Consider the following 20,218-nt stretch of genomic DNA (forward strand, 5'->3'; position numbering starts at 1 on the left):
GAGTCTCAACCACTGGACCACCAGGGAAGTCCCAACTATCATATTTTTAAGCTTTATTATGAAATATAACATGTAAAGAATACGTAGAAAAACCTCATATAGCCTATTGATCAACATGAACACTGTATGTGACTACCATCCAGGTCAAGAAATGGAATATAATCAGCCTCCCATAGGCCCCCTCAAAACTCCTTCTAATTATTTCTCCCCCCTTTCCCAAAGATAACCACTACTCTCCTGACTTTCGGGGTAAAAACTGCCTTTTAAAAAATTTTTTACCATTTAAACTTGTACTAAATACAGATTTATTTGGTAAAAAAAACACTCCTTTCCTTCCTTCCTTCTTTCCTCCCTCCCTCCCTCCCTCTCTGTATGTATCTTTATGTGTGACTTTTGCTCAAAATTCTGTGAGATTTATCTATATTGTTAACTGTACCTGTAGTTCATTTTTACTACAGTATAAGATTTCATTGTATGAATATACCATAATTTATTTATTCATTCTATTATTGATGGACATTTAGACTGTTTCCAGTTTTTAGCTATTATAAGAAATATTGCCACAAACATTTTTGTACAAGTTTTTTGGTGTCCATGGCTTGCATTTCTGTGTAGTATATACCCTGGAGTGGAATTACTGAGCCAACTGTTTTCCAAAGTGGTAATACCAATTTACACTCGTATTAGCACTGTGTGAGAGTTCCAGTTGTTCCACATACTTTCCAATAGCTGGAATTGATTTTCTTCATTTTGACAATTCCTGTGGATGTGTAGTCACTGTGGCTTTAATTTTCATTCCTTAGATTACTATAAAGGGGAACAACTTTAATATGTTTAACTTGATATTCTTTTGGGTAATACCTATTTATGTCTCTTGCCTATTTTTACAAATTTTTTTTTTTTTTCCCTTATTGCTTTGTGGGAATCCTTTATATTCTGGGTACAAGTTCTTTGGTTATACATGTTACAAATATCTTCTCCCTTTTTAGTCCCTTAATGTTGTATTTTGATGAAAATAAGTTCTTAATGTAACCCAATTTGACAGTCTTTTCAGTTATATTTTGTGCTTTTCTTGTCTGATTGGTATAAGAAGGGTTTGCCTACCCTAGTTCATTAAGACATTTTGCTACATTATTACTAGAAGCTTATTATTTGTTTTTCATACATGGAATTGATTTGTGTGTGTGATGCTTTAGTGTATGGAAGTCCAAATGTCCCAGCACCATTTATTGAAAAGAATGTCCTTTCCCCATTGTTTTGCAGTACCACCTTTGTGGTAAATTAAGTGTCTGTATATGGGTGGGTATGTTTCAGGGCTGTCTATTCTACTGGTCTATTTGTCTATTCTTATGCCAATACCATGCTGTCTTACAATAACATTATAATAAATCTTGACATCTGGTAGGACAACTTCTCCCACCTTGCTCTTCTTTAAGAATATATTAATTGTTCTTGGTCTTTTAATTTCTATATAAATTTTGAGCCGGACCAGGGCTCGAACCCGTGTCCCCTGCATTGGCAGGCGGATTCTTAACCACTGCATCACCAGGGAAGTCCTTTTGTACATCTTTTTGTTAGTTATTCCTAGATAGTTAATATTGTGTTATTGTAAATGATATGTTTAAAAAATTTTATTTTCTAACAATACATAGTGGATATTCAGAAATGCAATTGATTTTTGTTTATTAAATCCTATATCTAACAACCTTGCTAGGCTCATTTAACAATTTTAATAAATTATGTGTAGATTTTGGTTTCTTTACAAATAATCATATCGGCATATAATGGCTTTGTCTGATATTAATATTATGATACCAACTATCTCTTGATTAAAGTTTGCATGGTATACCTATTTCTACTTTTTATTTTCATCTTTTTTATAACTTTACTTTATGACCCATGTAAAAAACATGTAGTTAGTTTTTTAAAAATTTCACTTGACAGTGTTTGCTTTTCAACTGGAGCATTTAGTTCATTACATTTAATGTGTTTATTGATATATGCTGGTTTAAATCTACCCTCTTATTAAATGCCTTCTATTTGTCTTACCTGCTCAGTGTTCTTTTCTTTTCTCTCATTTCTTGCCATCTTTTGCATTGACTCTTTTTAAAAAAATTCTCTCCTCCACCCCTTTTTTATTAGCTTGGGAGTTATACATTCTTTTACACTTCTTTTACTGTTTAACCTAGATATTACATGAATTCTCGACTGATCAAAGTCAAGTGTTAAATGGTACAGTTTCTATTTTGAACAATGCAAGGACTTTAACTTCATTTATCCACCTTCCTGACTTACATGTGTGAATGCAATTTTATGTTTTAATTCTCCATTTTTCACTCTGGAAGACATTGTTATTTTCTACAGGCAATATTCATTTAGGTTTACCTATGTATTTATCATTTACCCACATGTATTTATCATTGCTTTTCTTTCCTTCTTGTATCTGTGACTATTTATTCACCTGGGATTATTTTCCTTTTGGCTGAAGAATACCCTCTGATATTTCCATTTATTGTGAGTTTACTGGTGGCACTCAGTGACAAATTCTTTGTGTTTGTTTGTATGGAAAAGTTTTAAGTTTTACGTCCATTCTTTTTTTTTTTTTGGCCATGCTGCATGGTTTGTGGGATCTTAGTTCCCCAACCAGCCACTGAACCTGGGCCACAGCAGTGAAAGTGCTGAGTCCTAACCACTGGACTGCCAGGGAATTCCCTTTATGTCCCTTCTTTATTTTAAAAAAAATTATTTTATTTTATTTATTTTTGGCTGCTTTGGGTCTTTGTTGCTGTGCATAGGTTTTTCTCTAGTTGCGGCGAGTGGGGGCTACTCTTCGTTGTGGTGCACGGGCCTCTTATTGCGGTGGCTTCTCTGGTTGTGGAACATGCGCTCTAGGCGCTCGGGCTTCAGTAGTTGTGGCTCGCAGGCTCTAGAGCACAGGCTCAGTAGTTGTGGTGCACGGGCTTAGTTGCTCCATGGCATGTGGGATCTTCCTGGACCAGGGCTTGAACCAGTGTCCCCTGCATTGGCAGGTGGATTCTTAACCACTGTGCCACCAGGGAAGCCCCTACCTCCCTTCTTGAAGGATGTTTTTGCTGTGTGTAGAATTTTAGATTGGCTGTTTTTCTTTATTTGTTTGTTTGTTTTTAGTACTTTAAATATATCATTGTATTGTTTCCATTGAGAAGTCACATGTCAGTCATTATTTATCCCTTTGAGGAGTAATCTGTCTTCTTTTTCTTTGTCTGCTTTTAGGAGTTTTTGCTTCTTATGGTTTTCAGCAATTTTTCTGTCATGTGCCTAAATGTGGATTTCTTTTCATTTATCCTACTTAGGGTTCATAGTGTTCGTTTTATTATATGTGGCTTTGTAGTTCTAATCAGAAAGGTTCTTGGCCATTATTTCTTCAGATTTTGCTTTTCTCTTATTCTCTTCCTCCTCTCCTTTTGGGGCTCCAATTATATGTATGATAACCATCTCATTTTATCCTATTACCTTCTTTTCTGAATTTTCTTTCTTTTGTCTTTTGGTGCTTAATTCTGGACCTGTCTTCCAGTTCACTAATTCTGTCTTGACCTAGTCTAATCTGCTCTTAAACCTATCTGTTGTTTCTTAATTTCATTTATTGCTTTTTATCATTTCTATAATTTTCTTTTTAAGAAAAAGTTTTAGTTCTCTGGTGAATTCCCAATTTTGACTTTTATCTCTTTGAACATACTAAGCAGAGTTAAAGTCTGTGTCTGATTACTTCAGTAAATGGAGTGCCTGTGGCTATGTCTTATCATTTTTATTCATGTCATCTGATCCCCTAGTATGCCTTTTTTCTTATTGTATTAGGCAGTGTATTTCTAAAATTGTTTGTAAAAATAATTTGAGGCTTAGGATGACTTAATTTTTGTCCAGAGAGGATTTGTTTCTGTCTATTCATCCAGGAAGACCTTATTCTTGTTTTAGGAATTGAGGTGATTCAAAGATGAGCTGCAGTCTCTACCAAAGTCTATGTATTTTTATTTTATTCTCACTTATATTATTGTAGCATTTGGGGATCCTAATCCAAAGTGATCGGGTTTATTAGGCTACCCCTGCTCATCCTCCTACTCTCAGCCTTATACACTAGCCATTGTGCCCTTACCCTTACCTGGCTGTTGGAAGCACTGCTTACTTTGCCTCTTATATATCCATCCCCTCACCTCACACAGTTGACAGACGTCTCCAGAAAAAGCAGCCCAAACTGCTTTGGGGAACCTTCTTGGGTCTGTGACCTTCCTTGCATGATCCTGATTCTTTAATTCTTATTTATCTTTTTTCTTTCAAATGTCTTCAAATACACACACAAGTATATATGCACATATACACATACATATATACATATGTATGTGTATATACATGTACACACTTGTATATGTGCATGTGTATTACATGCATGTACACACACATATGTTTTTCTTTTTTGGCATCCATAGTACTATTCTAGTTTTCCTTAGCGGGAAGGTTGTTCTGTATTACCTGCCCCTAATGTAAGTGGGAGTCTTGCCATTGTCTTTTGCTGGACTATTTTTTTCCGCATATTAATTTTTATTTAATTTATTAAAAGAAGGAATGGAAGGATGAATAATTCTTTGGAACCATTCAGATTCTTTTGCTGTTCTATAATTTTTTTAATCATATACTCCTTTTTTTATTTTTTGCTGCTCAAAGTATTAAATTTTTTTTCAGAAATATGGAATGCTTCATGAATTTGTGTGCCATCCTTGCGTGGGAGCCATGCAAATTTTCTCTCTTTTGTCCCAGTTTTAGTATATGTGCTGCCAAAGTGAGCACTGCAATTACTCTTAATTTGTCTCTCTGGCTACTTTTGCCCCTTCCAATCCAATCATTATATTGAGGCTGGTTTGGTATTTCAAAAATTTGAATCTGTTTATGTCACTCTCCTCGTTATAGTTTTTCAAAGGATTTTTATTGTTCTTAGGACAAATACTATTCATTTGTTTATTCAACAGTGAACAAATATGTATTGAATTCCTGCTACATTCTGGGCACTATCAGAGGCACTTGCCTCTGATGGCACCTGCTTGCCTCTGTAGCCACATTTCATGGTAGTCTACATTTTAGCCACATTGCCCCCTTTTTCAGTTCTGGAAGCTGTGGTGTTCTTTCATGACTGAGAGCATTCATTTATTCTTTTCTCTCTGCCTCAAATTAAAGTCTGTGTTTGTTATATTATATGCTTTCATGGAACTCTGTACTTTTCCTTTACAGTACAACTTTGTAATTATGTATTTGGACATTACTTGACAACTGTCTGCCTTGCCCATTAAAACCTAAAGTTCCATGAGGGCAGTGTATCCCCATGGCCAAACACAGTGGCTCCTTGTAAGTACTCAGGAAATCCTGTTGAACAGATGATGGATGAATTATTTAATTCACCGAGTGAATTAAGTAGGACACTTGGCTTTTCCTTTTCCTATACTCTTCCCTTTATTTTTATCAGAATGTACGAAGTGCTTTCTGGGCATTCTGCTTGTCACTTTAGCAGCTCACAGGTTGGTTGGGGAAACAGACACAATCACATAATACACTGTGATAATTACAGTGCACTGGTGAGGGGCATGATAAAGGGTTGCACCAGGCTGCTTGGGTGGTCCAAGGGGAAGGGCACTCTTGTCCAGTTCAGGCATCAGAGACAAACTTCCTGGGGTTGCTGACACCTGAGGGGCAGGAGGGAGTGGCTGTGGGAGGCAGGGAGAGCAATTTAGGCAGAGGAACAATCTGAGCAGAAGTACAGAAGCTTGAAGCCTCATGGCATCACTGCTGGGGAATTGTGGGAGCTGACATACGGGACAGTCTTGGCAGGCTGTTGTGGCGTGCTCAGCAGCTCAGGCTTCTTTCCATAGGAAACTGGAAGCTTTTGAATGGTTATGAATGTTTGTGTGGAGTTTTAAATTTAACATTCTTTTAAAAACCCCAACTGTAGCATTTATTGTAACAAATTCAAGCAGTATAGAAGTGTATAAAATAAAGAATGAGACTTGCCTCTGCAAATAAAAAAGTTAGAAAGCAAAATACACTCTCCAGAGATTACTCTGAAGAGAATCACTGTAACAGATATGTATGCATTCTTAAATGCAGCATTTTAGAATCTTCCATATTCTGGGTTTGCAACATTCTTCTGCCTGGAATGCTGCTTCCCTAAAACTTCCTATTGCTCTCTGACTCACTCAGTTAAGTGTCCGCTCAAAAGTCATATCCTTAGAGTGGACTTTCCTCATTGTCCTGTCTATAATAGCCTCTCCACATTACTCTTTAACCTCTTACACATGTCGTTTTTCTTCAGAATGCTTACCATCTGAAATTACATATTTTCTTTTGCCAGTCTTTATTTTTTAATTTTTTATTCTTTTTGGCCAAGCCACATGGCTTGCATGATCATAGTTCCCCGACCAGGGATTGAACCTGGGCCCATGGCAGTGAAAACACCAAGTCCTAACCACTGGACCACCAGAGGATTCCCTCTTTGGCCAGTCTTATCCACTTGAATATAAGCGCTCTGAGAGCAGCGATTGCTTCTGTTTTATTCACCGTTGTATCCCCAGCAGCTAGAATGATGCTCGGCACATAGTAGGTACTCCTTGAATGTTTGTTGAATGAGTAAATTAATTTGCATTTTAGATAGAATAAGTACTTTCAAGTGATTTTTCTAAAAAGTTAACTTTTTTTTTTGTAAATTTACAAACATACACAAAAGGAGAGAAAATAATATGAGCCTTCCAGTGTTCCTCATCCAGCTTCAACAATTATCAACATTTTGCTGTTCTTGTTTGGTGCATTCCCCTACTTTTTTGGGGGTGGGGCAAATCCCAGGCAACATATCATTTTACCTATAAACAATTATCTATGTTTAACAAATTAGGAGTTTTTTTAGGACTTAAAAAAATGACATTTAACAATAATCCTTAATAGTGTATATAATACCTAGTCCATGTTCAGTTTTCACTGATTGTCTTAAAGTCTTTTTACAGTTGGTTTGTTTGAGCAGGATTCACACATTGCATTTGGTTAGTTTAGCTGTCCTTTTCAGTTTCTTTTAATCTATAGCATTCCCTCCCCCCACCACCTTTTCTTTAATTTTTTAAAAAATTATTTATTTATTTAATTATTGTTTGGCTGTGTTGGGTCTTCGTTTCTGTGCGAGGGCTTTCTCTAGTTGCGGCGAGCGGGGGCCACTCTTCATCGCGGTGCGCGGGCCTCTCACTGTCGCAGCCTCTCTTGTTGCGGAGCACAAGCTCCAGATGCGCAGGCTCAGTAGTTGTGGCTCACAGGCCTAGTTGCTCCGTGGCATGTGGGATCTTCCCAGACCAGAGATCGAACCCTTGTCCCCTGCATTGGCAGGCAGATTCTCAACCACTGCGCCACCAGGGAAGCCCACCACCACCTTTTCTTTCCCATGCTATTTATTGTTTAAAAACCAGGCATTTTACCCTGTGGAATTTCCCATATTCTGGGCTTGGTGATTGCATCCTTATTTTTCACGTGTTTTTTATTTGCTCTTTATGGTACCTATCGGAGTACCATATCCATAGGGATTCAGTTCAGGTTTTATTACCCTCCACATGAAAGGACTGATGATCAGAGAGGAAGGAAGGAAGGGCATTAATATTTGATTGCCTTCTGTATGCCCATTTCTGTGTGATTTGTTTTCCTCTTAGTAGCCGTTTGAGATTATCAGCCCCATTTCACAGATGAGGCTTAAGAAGTTAATTAGCCTGTTCAAGACATATAGCTATTACATAGTGAGTCCAGGCTTCACATCTCAATCTGGCCAATTTCAAAGGCCTTTCTCCTTCTGCTGCACTCCACAGCTTAAGTTCCCAAGAAAATGACTTTCCCAAGGTTGAACATATGGTAAGTGGTGTGCCAGGATTCAGGGTCTTCTGACTGCATATCTTTTGTCCCTTCTCCTGCTTCAGGCCTTCTTGTTGTGCCCAGTTACCTCCTTAGAAACTGGGGTCACATCTAGAAGGCACTTCATCTTTTGAGCATACATTTAAGTAATTTTGTCCTTGGGACAGAAATGCTTACTTAATCTTAGCGTTGGCAAGGTACTTTTTCTTTTTTTTTTTCATCTTACCTATGTTTATTGAACATCTGTCTACTTAGTGCCAGATATTGTGCTACATACTTGCGATATGGTGATGAACAAAGAGACAAGTTCCTTTCTGTCTTTGGGGGAAATTTCTCACCATAGGAATCTTGGTGCAAATTAGAGACCACCTCCCGATATTGAAGCTCAAAGGGCCACACTAACTCATTTCTTAGTCCCTCTTGCCCTGGGCCCCAGACCCAAGACCTAGACCCAGACAATGATTCACCTGCCCCAGACTTTTCTTTAAAATATTTATTTATTTATTTATTTATTTATTTGGCTTCGCTGGGTCTTACTTGTGGCACGTGGGACCTTTGTTGCTGCATGCAGGATTTTTAGTTGCATCATGCAGGATCTAGTTCCCTGACCAGGGATTGAACCCGGGCCCCCTGCATTGGGAGCACAGAGTCTTAACCACTGGACCACCTGGGAAGTCCCATCACCTGCCCCAGACTTCTGATCAGGATATGGTGATCCAAAAAAACACAGGTAGAACGAAAACTTCTTTCTGGTGATAGCAGTGGTAGCTGCAGCACCCAATTTCTGGGGGCTCCAAAAATAGTGGTGCTGACAGCAATGTTGAGTGCCCAGTGCTGGCAGTGTTGGTGGTGCAAGTTGCTGCAACTCTTGTCTAATGTGACTGCACAGTGGAGGAAAGGTACTTTTAATCCCAAAAGCACACATCTCGTTAGACGTTAATGACATCAGGAAGGCATAAAATATTCCCATTCACTTTGCAGTATTTAGGTGTAACATACAGATTGAGAAAAACTTTCTGCCCCCAAAGCATATAAAGTTAATTTTTCAGAAATAAAGCTTAAGAATACTTGTTGACTCTATTTTGAGATATTAGTTTCCCATGTTCCTGAGAGTAGAGCATCAGTGTAACAATAGCTTCTTTTGTTTCAGGAGAATGATCCATCTGTGAGACTGAAAATTGCATCATTGTTGGGTTTACTGTCAAAGACTGCAGGATTTTCACCAGACTGCATTATGGATGATGCCATTAACATCCTGCAGAATGAAAGTAAGTTGCAATTTAAAAGCTGTATAGGGAATTCCCTGGCTGTCCCGTGGTTAGGACTGAGCTGCCACTGCAGGGGGCACGGGTTTGATCCCTGGTTGGGGAACTAAGACCCCATATGCTGCAGGGCGTGGCCAAAAAAAAAGAAAAAAAAAAAAAAGCTGCATAATTAGACCAGAAATCTTTAGTTCCTTTTGTATACAATGTAGAACAAAATTTTGTTGTGTTGGTGGTTATTGAAAAGGAATTTGAGGATGATTCAATAAAACCATGTACATATATTTACACTAGAGTTAAAATACAGGTTTGTCTCTTAATAGCTATCATTTATTGATCTCTACTAAGTGCCATATACTTAAGGTAGTTTACATATGACATAAGATAGATACTATTGTCCCTATTTTATAGGTTGGGAAACTGAAGCTCAGAGAAGTTAACTAACTTGTTCAAGGTTACATAGTATGTGACAGAGTTGATGTTTTGTTGACTGTGCCTACTAACTCAGAAACTGTGGGAGGTGCTGCCCTGGTCATGGAGTCACCCACAATTTACTTCCTATAAAGGCAACATCTCCCAAGTCTCATATGTTGTTGCCTTTTCTGTTTGTTCCTTGTTGATGCCCACTAAGATTATTCTCAGTGTTTAGGTGAAAAGGAAAACTATTTTACCTTAAAAAAATTTTTTTTTGATTATCTAGTTTTATTTATGTACAAGATTTTCTTATAGGGTTAGTGCCTCATTGCCTTGATATTTATTCTAAAATTAAATAAAATGAAATCCTTTGTGGCTGTTTCTGAAACTACTATAGTTTTGTTTGAATTCTTTGTAGTTTCAAAAAATAGTTTTATTTCATTTTAGGGTATACATATTTAAACAAATATGATTATTTAAATATTGGACAACATTTAGTCTATCAACTTGAGGTTATGAGAGTAATAAAGGTCCAGTGAACTCAAGAGACAATCTAAATTCACTTATCGTACAACTGTTTAATGATAACAAGTATCTTATATAAGTGGCCCATGGATTGAAGTTGAGAATTTTTTATTTTTATTTTTAAATGACATCGGAGGAGGTCAAAAATGGAGTGACATCCTGCCGAAGTGTTTATTTATTTATTTATTTTTATTTATTTATGGCTGTGTTGGGTCTTCGTTTTTGTGCGAGGTCTTTCTCTAGTTGTGGCAAGTGGGGGCCACTCTTCATCGCGGTGCGCGGGCCTCTCACTATCACGGCCTCTCTTGCTGCGGAGCACAGGCTCCAGACGCGCAGGCTCAGTAATTGTGGCTCACGGGCCCAGCTGCTCCGTGGCACGTGGGATCATCCCAGACCAGGGCTCGAACCCGTGTCCCCTGCATTGGCAGGCAGATTGTCAACCACTGCGCCACCAGGGAAGCCCGAAGTTGAGAATTTTTTATTTTGTTAGAAGCAACTTTAAATTTTACCTGTATTCAATTTTTTTTTTTTTGTGATTGGTAATTCTTTTTTTTTTTTTTTAATCAGTCATCAATTTTATACACATCACTGTATGCATGTCAATCCCAATCGCCCAGTTCAGCACACCACCATCCCCACCCCACCGCAGTTTTCCCCCTTGGTGTCCATACGTTTGTTCTCTACATCTGTGTCTCAACTTCTGCCCTGCAACCTGATTCATCTGTACCATTTTTCTAGGTTCCACATACATGTGTTAAAATACGATATTTGTTTTTCTCTTTCTGATTTACTTCACTCTGTATGACAGTCTCTAGATCCATCCACGTCTCAACAAATGACTCAATTTCGTTCCTTTTTATGGCTGAGTAATATTCCATTGTGTATATGTACCACAACTTCTTTATCCATTTGTCTCTCGATGGGCATTTAGGTTGCTTCCATGACCTGGCTATTGTAAGTAGTGCTGCAATGAACATTGGGGTGCATGAGTCTTTTTGAATTACGGTTTTCTCTGGGTATATGCCCAGTAGTGGGATTGCTGGGTCATATGGTAATTCTACTTTTAGTTTTTTAAGGAACCTGCATATTGTTCTCCATAGTGGCTGTATCAATTTACATTCCCACCAACAGTGCAAGGGGGTTCCCTTTTCTCCACACCCTCTCCAGCATTTGTTGTTTGTAGATTTTCTGATGATGCCCATTCTAACTGGTGTGAGGTGATACCTCATTGTAGTTTTGATTTGCATTTCTCTAATAATTAGTGATGTTGAGCATCTTTTCATGTGCCTCTTGGCCATCTGTATGTCTTCTTTGGAGAAATGTCTGTTTAGGTCTTTGCCCATTTTTTGATTGGGTTGTTTGTTTCTTTAATATTGAGCTGAATGAGCTGTTTATATATTTTGGAGATTAATCCTTTGTCCGTTGATTCGTTTGCAAATATTTTCTCCCATTCTGAGGGTTGTCTTTTTGTCTTGTTTATGGTTTCCTTTGCTGTGCAAAAGCTTTGAAGTTTCATTAGGTCCCATTTGTTTATTTTTGTTTTTATTTCCATTTCTCTAGGAGGTGGATCAAAAAAGATCTTGCTGTGATTTATGTCAAAGAGTGTTCTTCCTATGTTTTGCTCTAAGAGTTTTATAGTGTCCAGTCTTACATTTAGGTCTCTAATCCATTTTGAGTTTATTTTTGTGTATGGTGTTAGGGAGTATTCTAATTTCATTCTTTTACATGTAGCTGTCCAGTTTTCCCAGCACCACTTATTGAAGAGACTGTCTTTTCTCCATTGTATATCTTTGCCTCCTTTGTCATAGATTAGATGACCGTAGGTGCGTGGGTTTCTCTGGGCTTTCTATCTTGTTCCATTGATCTATGTTTCTGTTTTTGTGCCAGTACCATATTGTCTTGATTACTGTAGCTTTGTAGTATAGTCTGAAGTCAGGGAGTCTGATTCCTCCAGCCCCGTGTTTTTCCCTCAAGACTGCTTTGGTTATTCGGGGTCTTTTGTGTCTCCATACAAATTTTAAGATGATTTGGTCTAGTTCGTAAAAAATGCCATTGGTAATTTGATAGGGATTGCATTGAATCTGTAGATTGCTTTGAGTAGTATAGTCATTTTCACAATGTTGATTCTTCCAATCCAAGAACATGGTATATCTCTCCATCTGTTGGTATCATCTTTAATTTCTTTCATCAGTGTCTTATAGTTTTCTGCATACAGGTCTTTTGTCTCCCTAGGTAGGTTTATTCCTAGGTATTTTATTCTTTTTCTTGCAATGGTAAATGGGAGTGTTTCCATAATTTCTCTTTCAGATTTTTCATCATTAGTGTATACGAATGCAAGAGATTTCTGTGCATTAATTTTGTATCCTGAAACTTTACCAAATTCATTGATTATCTCTAGTAGTTTTCTGGTGGCATCTTTAGAATTCTCTATGTATAGTATCATGTCATCTGCAAACAGTGACAGTTTTACTTCTTCTTTTCCAATTTGTATTCCTTTTACTTCTTTTTCTTCTCTGATTGCCGTGGCTAGGACTTCCACAACTATGTTGAATAATAGTGGTGAGAGTGGACATCCTGTCTTGTTCCTGATCTTAGATGAAATGCTTTCAGTTTTTCACCATTGAGAATGATGTTTGCTGTGGGTTTGTCATATATGGCCTTTATTATGTTGAGGTAGGTTCTCTCTATGCCCACTTTCTGGAGAATTTTTATCATAAATGGGTGTTGAATTTTGTCAAAAGCTTTTTCTGCATCTATTGAGATGATCACATGGTTTTTATTCTTCGATTTGTTAATATGGTGTATCACATTGATTGATTTGTGTATATCCTTACATCCCTGGGATAAATCCTACTTGATCATGGTGTATGATCCTTTTAATGTGTTGTTGGATTCTGTTTGCTAGTATTTTGTTGAGGATTTTTGCATCTGTATTCATCAGTGATATTGGTCTGTAATTTTCTTTTTTTTGTAGTATCTTTGTCTGGTTTTGGTATCAGGGTGATGGTGGCCTCATAGAATGAGTTTGGGAGTGTTCCGTCCTCTGCAATTTTTTGGAAGAGTTTGAGAAGGATGGGTGTTAGCTCTTCTCTAAATGTTTGATAGAATTCACCTGTGAAGCTATCTGGTCCTGGACTTTTGTTTGTTGGAAGATTTTAAACCACAGTTTCAATTTCATTACTTGTGATTGCTCTGTTCATATTTTCTGTTTCTTCCTGGTTCAGTCTTGGAAGGTTATACCTTTCTAAGAATTTGTCCATTTCTTCCAGGTTGTCCATTTTATTGGCATAGGGTTGCTTGTAGTAGTCTCTTAGGATGCTTTGTGTTTCTGCGGTGTCTGTTGTAACTTCTCCTTTTTCATTTCTGATTTTATTGATTTGAGTCCTCTCCCTCTTTTTCTTGATGAGTCTGGCTAATGGCTTATCAATTTTGTTTATCTTCTCAAAGAACCAGCTTTTAGTTTTATTGATCTTTGCTATTGTTTTCTTTGTTTCTATTTCATTTATTTCCACTCTGATCTTTATGATTTCTTTCCTTCTGCTAACTTTGGGTTTTGTTTGTTCTTCTTTCTCTAGTTTCTTTAGGTGTAAGGTTAGATTGTTTACTTGAGATATTTCTTGTTTCTTTAGGTAGGCTTGTATAGCTATAAACTTCCCTCTTAGAACTGCTTTTGCTGCGTCCCATAGGTTTTGGATCGTCGTGTTTTCATTGTCATTTGTCTCTAGGTATTTTTTGATTTCTTCAGTGATCTCTTGGTTATTTAGTAACGTATTGTTTAGCCTCCATGTGTTTGTGTTTTTTACGTTTTTTTCCCTGTAATTCATTTCTAATCCCATAGCGCTGTTGTCAGAAAAGACGCTTGATATGATTTCAATTTTCTTAAATTTACTGAGGCTTGATTTGTGACTGAAGATGTGATCTATCCTGGAGAATATTCCGTGTGCACTTGAGAAGAAAGTGTAATCTGCTGTTTTTGGATGGAATGTCCTATAAATATCAATTAAATCTATCTGATCTATTGTGTCATTTAAAGCTTCTGTTTCCTTATTTATATTCATTTTGGGTGATCTGTCCATTGGTGTAAGTGAGGTGTTAAAGCCCCCCACTATTATTGTGTTACTGTCGACTTCCTCTTTTATAGCTGTTAGCAGTTGCCTTATGTATTGAGGGGCTCCTATGTTGGGTGCATATATATTTATAATTGTTATATCTTCTTCTTGGATTGATCCCTTGTTCATTATGTAGTGTCCTTCCTTGTCTCTTGTAACATTCTTTATTTTAAAGTCTATTTTATCTGATATGAGTATTGCTACTCCAGCTTTCTTTTGATTTCCATTTGCATGGAATATCTTTTTCCATCCCCTCACTTTCAGTCTGTATGTGTCCCTTGGTCTGAAGTGGGTCTCTTGTAGACAGCATATATATGGGTCTTGTTTTTGTATCCATTCAGCAAGCCTGTGTCTTTTGGTTGGAGCATTTAATCCATTAACGTTTAAGGTAATTATCGATATGTATGTTCCTATTCCCATTTTCTTAATTGTTTTCGGTTTGTGTTTGTAGGTCCTTTTCTTCTCTTGTGTTTCCCACTTAGAGAAGTTCCTTTAGCATTTGTTGTAGAGCTGGTTTGGTGGTGCTGAATTCTCTTAGCTTTTGCTTGTCTGTAAAGGTTTTAATTTCTCTATCGAATCTGAATGAGATCCTTGCCGGGTAGAGTAATCTTGGTTGTAGGTTCTTCCCTTTCATCACTTTAAGTATATCATGCCACTCCCTTCTGGCTTGTAGAGTTTCTGCTGAGAAATCAGCTGTTAACCTTATGGGAGTTCCCTTGTATGTTATTTGTCGTTTTTCCCTTGCTGCTTTCAATAATTTTTCTTTGTCTTTAATTTTTGCCAATTTGATTACTATGTGTCTCAGTGTGTTTCTCCTTGGGTTTATCCTGTATGGGACTCTCCGTGCTTCCTGGACTTGGGTGGCTATTTCCTTTCCCATGTTAGAGAAATTTTCGACTATAATCTCTTCAAATATTTTCTCTGGTCCTTTCTCTCTCTCTTCTCCTTCTGGGTCCCCTATAATGCGAATGTTGTTGTGTTTAATGTTGTCCCAGAGGTGTCTTAGGCTGTCTTCATTTCTTTTCATTCGTTTTTCTTTAGTCTGTTCCGCATCAGTGAATTCCACCATTCTGCCTTCCAGGTCACTTATCCGTTCTTCTGCCTCATTTATCTGCTATTGATTCCTTCTAGTGTAATTTTCATTTCAATTATTGTATTGGTTATCTCTGTTTGTTTGTTCTTTAATTCTTCTAGGTCTTTGTTAATCATTTCTTGCATCTTCTCAATCTTTGCCTCCATTCTTATTCCGAGGTCCTGGTTCATCTTCACTATCATTATTCTGACTTCTTTTTCTGGAAGGTTGCGTATCTCCACTTCATTTAGTTGTTTTTCTGGGGTTTTATCTTGTTCCTTCATCTGGTATATAGCCCTCTGCCTTTTCATCTTGTCTGTCTTTCTGTGAATGTGGTTTTTGTTCCACAGGCTGCAGGATTGTAGTTTTTCTTGCTTCTGCTGTCTGCCATCTGGTGGTTGAGGCTATCTAAGAGGCTTGATGGGAGGCTCTGGTGGTGGGTAGAGCTCACCTGTTTTGAATTTTGACCCAAGACTTTTAATTTACAGGAAACAATGAAAATATCTTTAAAAAATTTTTTTGGCATTTATTGAAATGCCAATGTAATGACATTAGGGAGAAATTTAAAAAATATTTCTACTGCTACCATAAAACAATTTAATGGGGGCGGAGTCAAGATGGCAGACTAGGAGGATGCAGAGTTCACATCTCTGCACAGCTAGGACACCTACCAGGCACTGGTGGGGGACCACAGACATCGAAGGGGATGGTAGGAACCCCTGAGTGACTGGGTAGGACATGTGGGTGAGTGAGGGGAAAGGAGAAGTGGAGGTGGGATGGGACCAGCGCCCCTGAGGGGCTGCTGGGGGAGGGGAGGGGTTCCCAGACCAGGTGGGGCCCACCCACGGTTAGGGGATCAACAGGGACAGGGGATACCCTCGGGAGCGGGCAGGAATGGAAGGGAGCACAGCCAGCATTTCCCTGCCCACTTGGGCCCATAGGGAGCCTGCTGAGGTCTCGGGCCTAATCCTCCACCCTTGGAGGTCCATCAGTGCTGAGCCTAAGCTTTGTCCACACACCCCCACCCAGGGCCTTACCTGTGAATTCCGAAGTCTGTACACCAAGGCCCCCCTCAGGCCGTGTTGCCTTTCCCCACAGGTGCTACGCCTAGGCTCGCCCACACTAAACCCCACACCTGCCTAAGTTCCACCCCTGCCTAAACTCTGCCCCCCTCAGCCAAGGGTCTTTTTTTTTTTTTTTAGGTTGTGTTTCTGTTTTACCTTGTTGTTGAATCATTTATATTTTTATTTTTCTAATTTTATTTTATTCTTTATAGTTTGTTATTCTGCTCCTTTTGGCATGTTCCCTTTTTGTTTTTCTTTTTTCTGTTGTGGTTCTGTTTTACTTTGTTGTCGTTGTTTCACTTATATTTTTATTTTTCCTAATATATTTTTTGGTTTTTCTAATTTTATTTTATTTTTTATTTTGTTATTGTACTGCTCCTTTTTTTGTGTGTGTGTTTTGTTTTCTTTTCTATCGCCGTGCTGCATGGCTTGCAGGATCTTGGTTCCCAGACCGGGGGTTGGGGCTGATCTCCTTGGTGGGAGTGCCGAGTCCAAACTGATAGACTAACAGAGAACCTCAGACACCAGGGAATATTAATTGGAGTGAGGTCTCCCAGAGGTCCTCATCTCAGCACCAAGACCTGGCTCTACCCAACTGCCTGCAAACTCCAGTGCTGGACGTCTTAGGCCAAACAACCAGTAAGGCAGGAATACAGCCCCATCCATCAGAAAAAATGAGACGACAGAAAAATATGTTACAGACGAAGGAGTAACGTAAAAACCTACAAAACCAAATAAATGAAGAGTTAATAGGCAACCTACCTGAAAAAGAATTCAGAGTATTGATAGTAAAGGTCCAAAATCTCAGAAATAGAATGGAGGCACGGATTGAGAAAATACAAGAAATGTTTAACAAAGACCTAGAAGAACTAAAGAACAAACAAACAGTGATGAACAACACAATAACTGAGATGAAAAATGCACTAGAAGGAATCAATAGTAGAATAACTGAGGCAGAACATTAAGTAAGTGAGCTGTAAGATTGAATGGTGGGAATAACTGCAGAGGAGCAGAATAAAGAATAAAGAAAGAATTGAGGACAGTCTCAGAGACCTCTGGGACAACATTAAACACACCAACATTCGAATGATAGGGGTCCCAGAAGGAGAAGAGAGAGAGAAAGGACCAGAGAAAATATTTGAAGAGATTATAGTCGAAAATTTCTCTAACATGGGAAAGGAAATAGCCACCCAAGTCCAGGAAGCACGGAGAGTCCCATACAGAAGAAATCCAAAGAGAAACACGCCAAGACACATAGTAATCAAACTATCAAAAATTAAATACAAAGAAAACATATTAAAAGCAGCAAAGGAAAAACAACAAATAACATACAAGGGAATCCCCATAAGGTTATCAGCTGATTTTTCAGCAGAAACTCTGCAGGCTAGAAAGGAGTGGCAGGATATGTTTAAAGTGATAAAAGGGAAAAACCTACAATCAAGATTAGTCTACCCAGCAAGGATCTCATTCAGATTTGACGGAGAAATCAAAAGCTTTACAGACAAGCAAAAGCTAAGAGAATTCAGCACCACCAAACCAGCTCTACAACAAATGCTAAAGGAACTTCTCTAGGAAACACAAGAGAAGAAAAAGAGCCACAAAAGCAAACCCAAAACAATTAAAAAAATAGTAATAGGAACATACATATTGATAATCACCTTGCATGTAAATAGATTAAATGCCCTAACCAAAAGACACAGACTGGCTGAATGGATACAAAAACAAGATGCGTATATATGCTGTCTACAAGAGACCCACTTCAGACCTAGGGACACATGCAGACTGAAAGTGAGGGAATGGAAAAAGATATTCCATGTAAATGGAAATTACAAGAAAGCTGGAGTAGCACTCATATCAGATAAAGTAGACTTTAAAATAAAGACTGTTACAAGAGATAAAGAAGGACACTACATAATGATCAAGGGATCAATCCAGGAAGAAAACATAACAGTTGTAAATATTTATGCACCCAACATAGGAGCACCTCAATACATAAGGCAAATGCTAACAGCCATAAAAGGGGAAATCGACAGTAACACAATAATAGTAAGGGACTTTAACACCCCACTTTCACCAATGGACAGATCATCCAAAATGAGAATAAATAAGGAAACACAAGCTTTAAATGACATGTTAGAACAGATGGACTTAATTGATATTTATAGGACATTCCATCCAAAAACAACAGAATACACTATCTTCTCAACTGCACACGGAACATTCTCCAGGATAGATCACATCTTGGGTCACAAATCAAGCCTTGGTAAATTTAGGAAAATTGAAATCATATCAAGTATCTTTTCCAACCACAGCGCTATGAGCCTAGATATCAATTACAGGAAAAAAACTGTAAAAAATACAAACACATGGAGGCTAAACAATACGCTGCTAAATAACAAAGAGATCACTGAAGAAATCAAAGAAGAAATTTTTAAAAACCTAGAAACAAATGGCAACGAAAACACAAATATCCAAAACTTATGCGATGCAGCCAAAGCAGTTTTAAGAGGGAAGTTTATAGCAATTCAGGCTCACCTCGAGAAACAAGAAAAATCTCAAATAAACAGTCTAACCTTACACCTAAAGCAACTAGAGAAAGAAGAACAAAGAAAACCTGAAGTCAGTAGAAGGAAAGAAATCATAAAGATCAGAGCAGAAATAAATGAAATAGAAATGAGGAAAGCAGTAGCGAAGATTAATAAAACTGAAAGTTGGTTCTTTGAGAAGATAAACTAAATTGATACCTTCAGCCAGACTCATCAAGAAAAAAAGGGAGAGGACTCAAATCAATAAAATTAGAAATGTAAAAGGAGAGATTACAACTGACACCTCAGAAATACAAAGGATCATAAGAGACTACTACAAGCAGCTATATGCCAATAAAATAGACAACCTGGAAGAAATAGACAAATTCTTGTCAAGGTGCAACTTTCCAAGACTGGACCAGGAAGAATTAGAAAATATAAACAGACCAATCACAAGTAATGAAATAGTAAAAATGTTACAGCAAACAAAAGTCCAGGACGAGATGGCTTATCAGGGGAATTCTGTCAAACACTTAGAGAAGAGTTAACACCTATCCTTCCAAACTGTTCCAAAAAGTTGCAGAGGTAGGAACACTCCCAAACTTGTTCTATGAGGCCACCATTGCCCTGATACCAAAACCAGAAAAAGATATCACAAAAAAGAAAATTACAGACCAGTATCGCTGATGAACATAGACACAAAAATCTTCAACAAAATACTAGCAAATAGAATCCAACAGCACATTAAAGAGATCATACACCATGATCAAGTGGGATTTATCCCAGGGATGCAAAGATTCTTTAATATATGCAAATCAATCATTGTGATAAACCATATTAACAAATTAAAGAATAAAAACCATATGATCATCTCAATAGATGCAGAAAAAGCTTTGGACAAAATTCAACACCCACATATGATGAAAACTCTCCAGAAAATGACCAAGAGGGAACCTACCTCAATATAATAATGGCGGGCTTCCCTGGTGGCGCAGTGGTTGAGAATCTGCCTGCCAATGCAGGGGACACGGGTTCGAGCCCTGGTCTGGGAAGATCCCACATGCCACGGAGCACCTAGGCCCGTGAGCCACAATTACTGAGCCTGTGCGTCTGGAGCCTGTGCTCTGCAACGAGAGGCCGTGACAGTGAGAGGACCACGCACCGCGATGAAGAGTGACCCCCACTTGCCGCAACTAGAGAAAGCCCTCGCACAGAAACGAAGACCCAACACAGCCATAAATAAATAAATAAATAAATAAATAAATAAATAAATTTAAAAAATATATATAATAATGGCCATATATGACAAACCCTCAGCAAACATCATTATGGTGAAACACTGAAAGCA

General features: G+C 38.0%; 1 protein-coding gene across 1 annotated transcript in view; it reads left to right on the forward strand.

The window, feature by feature from the left end:
* INTS4 (integrator complex subunit 4) overlaps window positions 1-20,218 on the forward strand; it is a 135,847-nt gene that overhangs the window by 28,986 nt on the left and 86,643 nt on the right. Inside the window, exon 5 of the mRNA XM_082476777.1 lies at window positions 9,050-9,167. Within this exon, the coding sequence (XP_082332903.1) occupies window positions 9,050-9,167 (118 nt within the window). The remainder of the gene's footprint in view (window positions 1-9,049; window positions 9,168-20,218) is intronic.

Source organism: Balaenoptera physalus, assembly GCF_965194825.1.
Source record: "Balaenoptera physalus genome assembly, chromosome: 10".
In the NCBI taxonomy this organism is placed as follows: domain Eukaryota; kingdom Metazoa; phylum Chordata; class Mammalia; order Artiodactyla; family Balaenopteridae; genus Balaenoptera; species Balaenoptera physalus.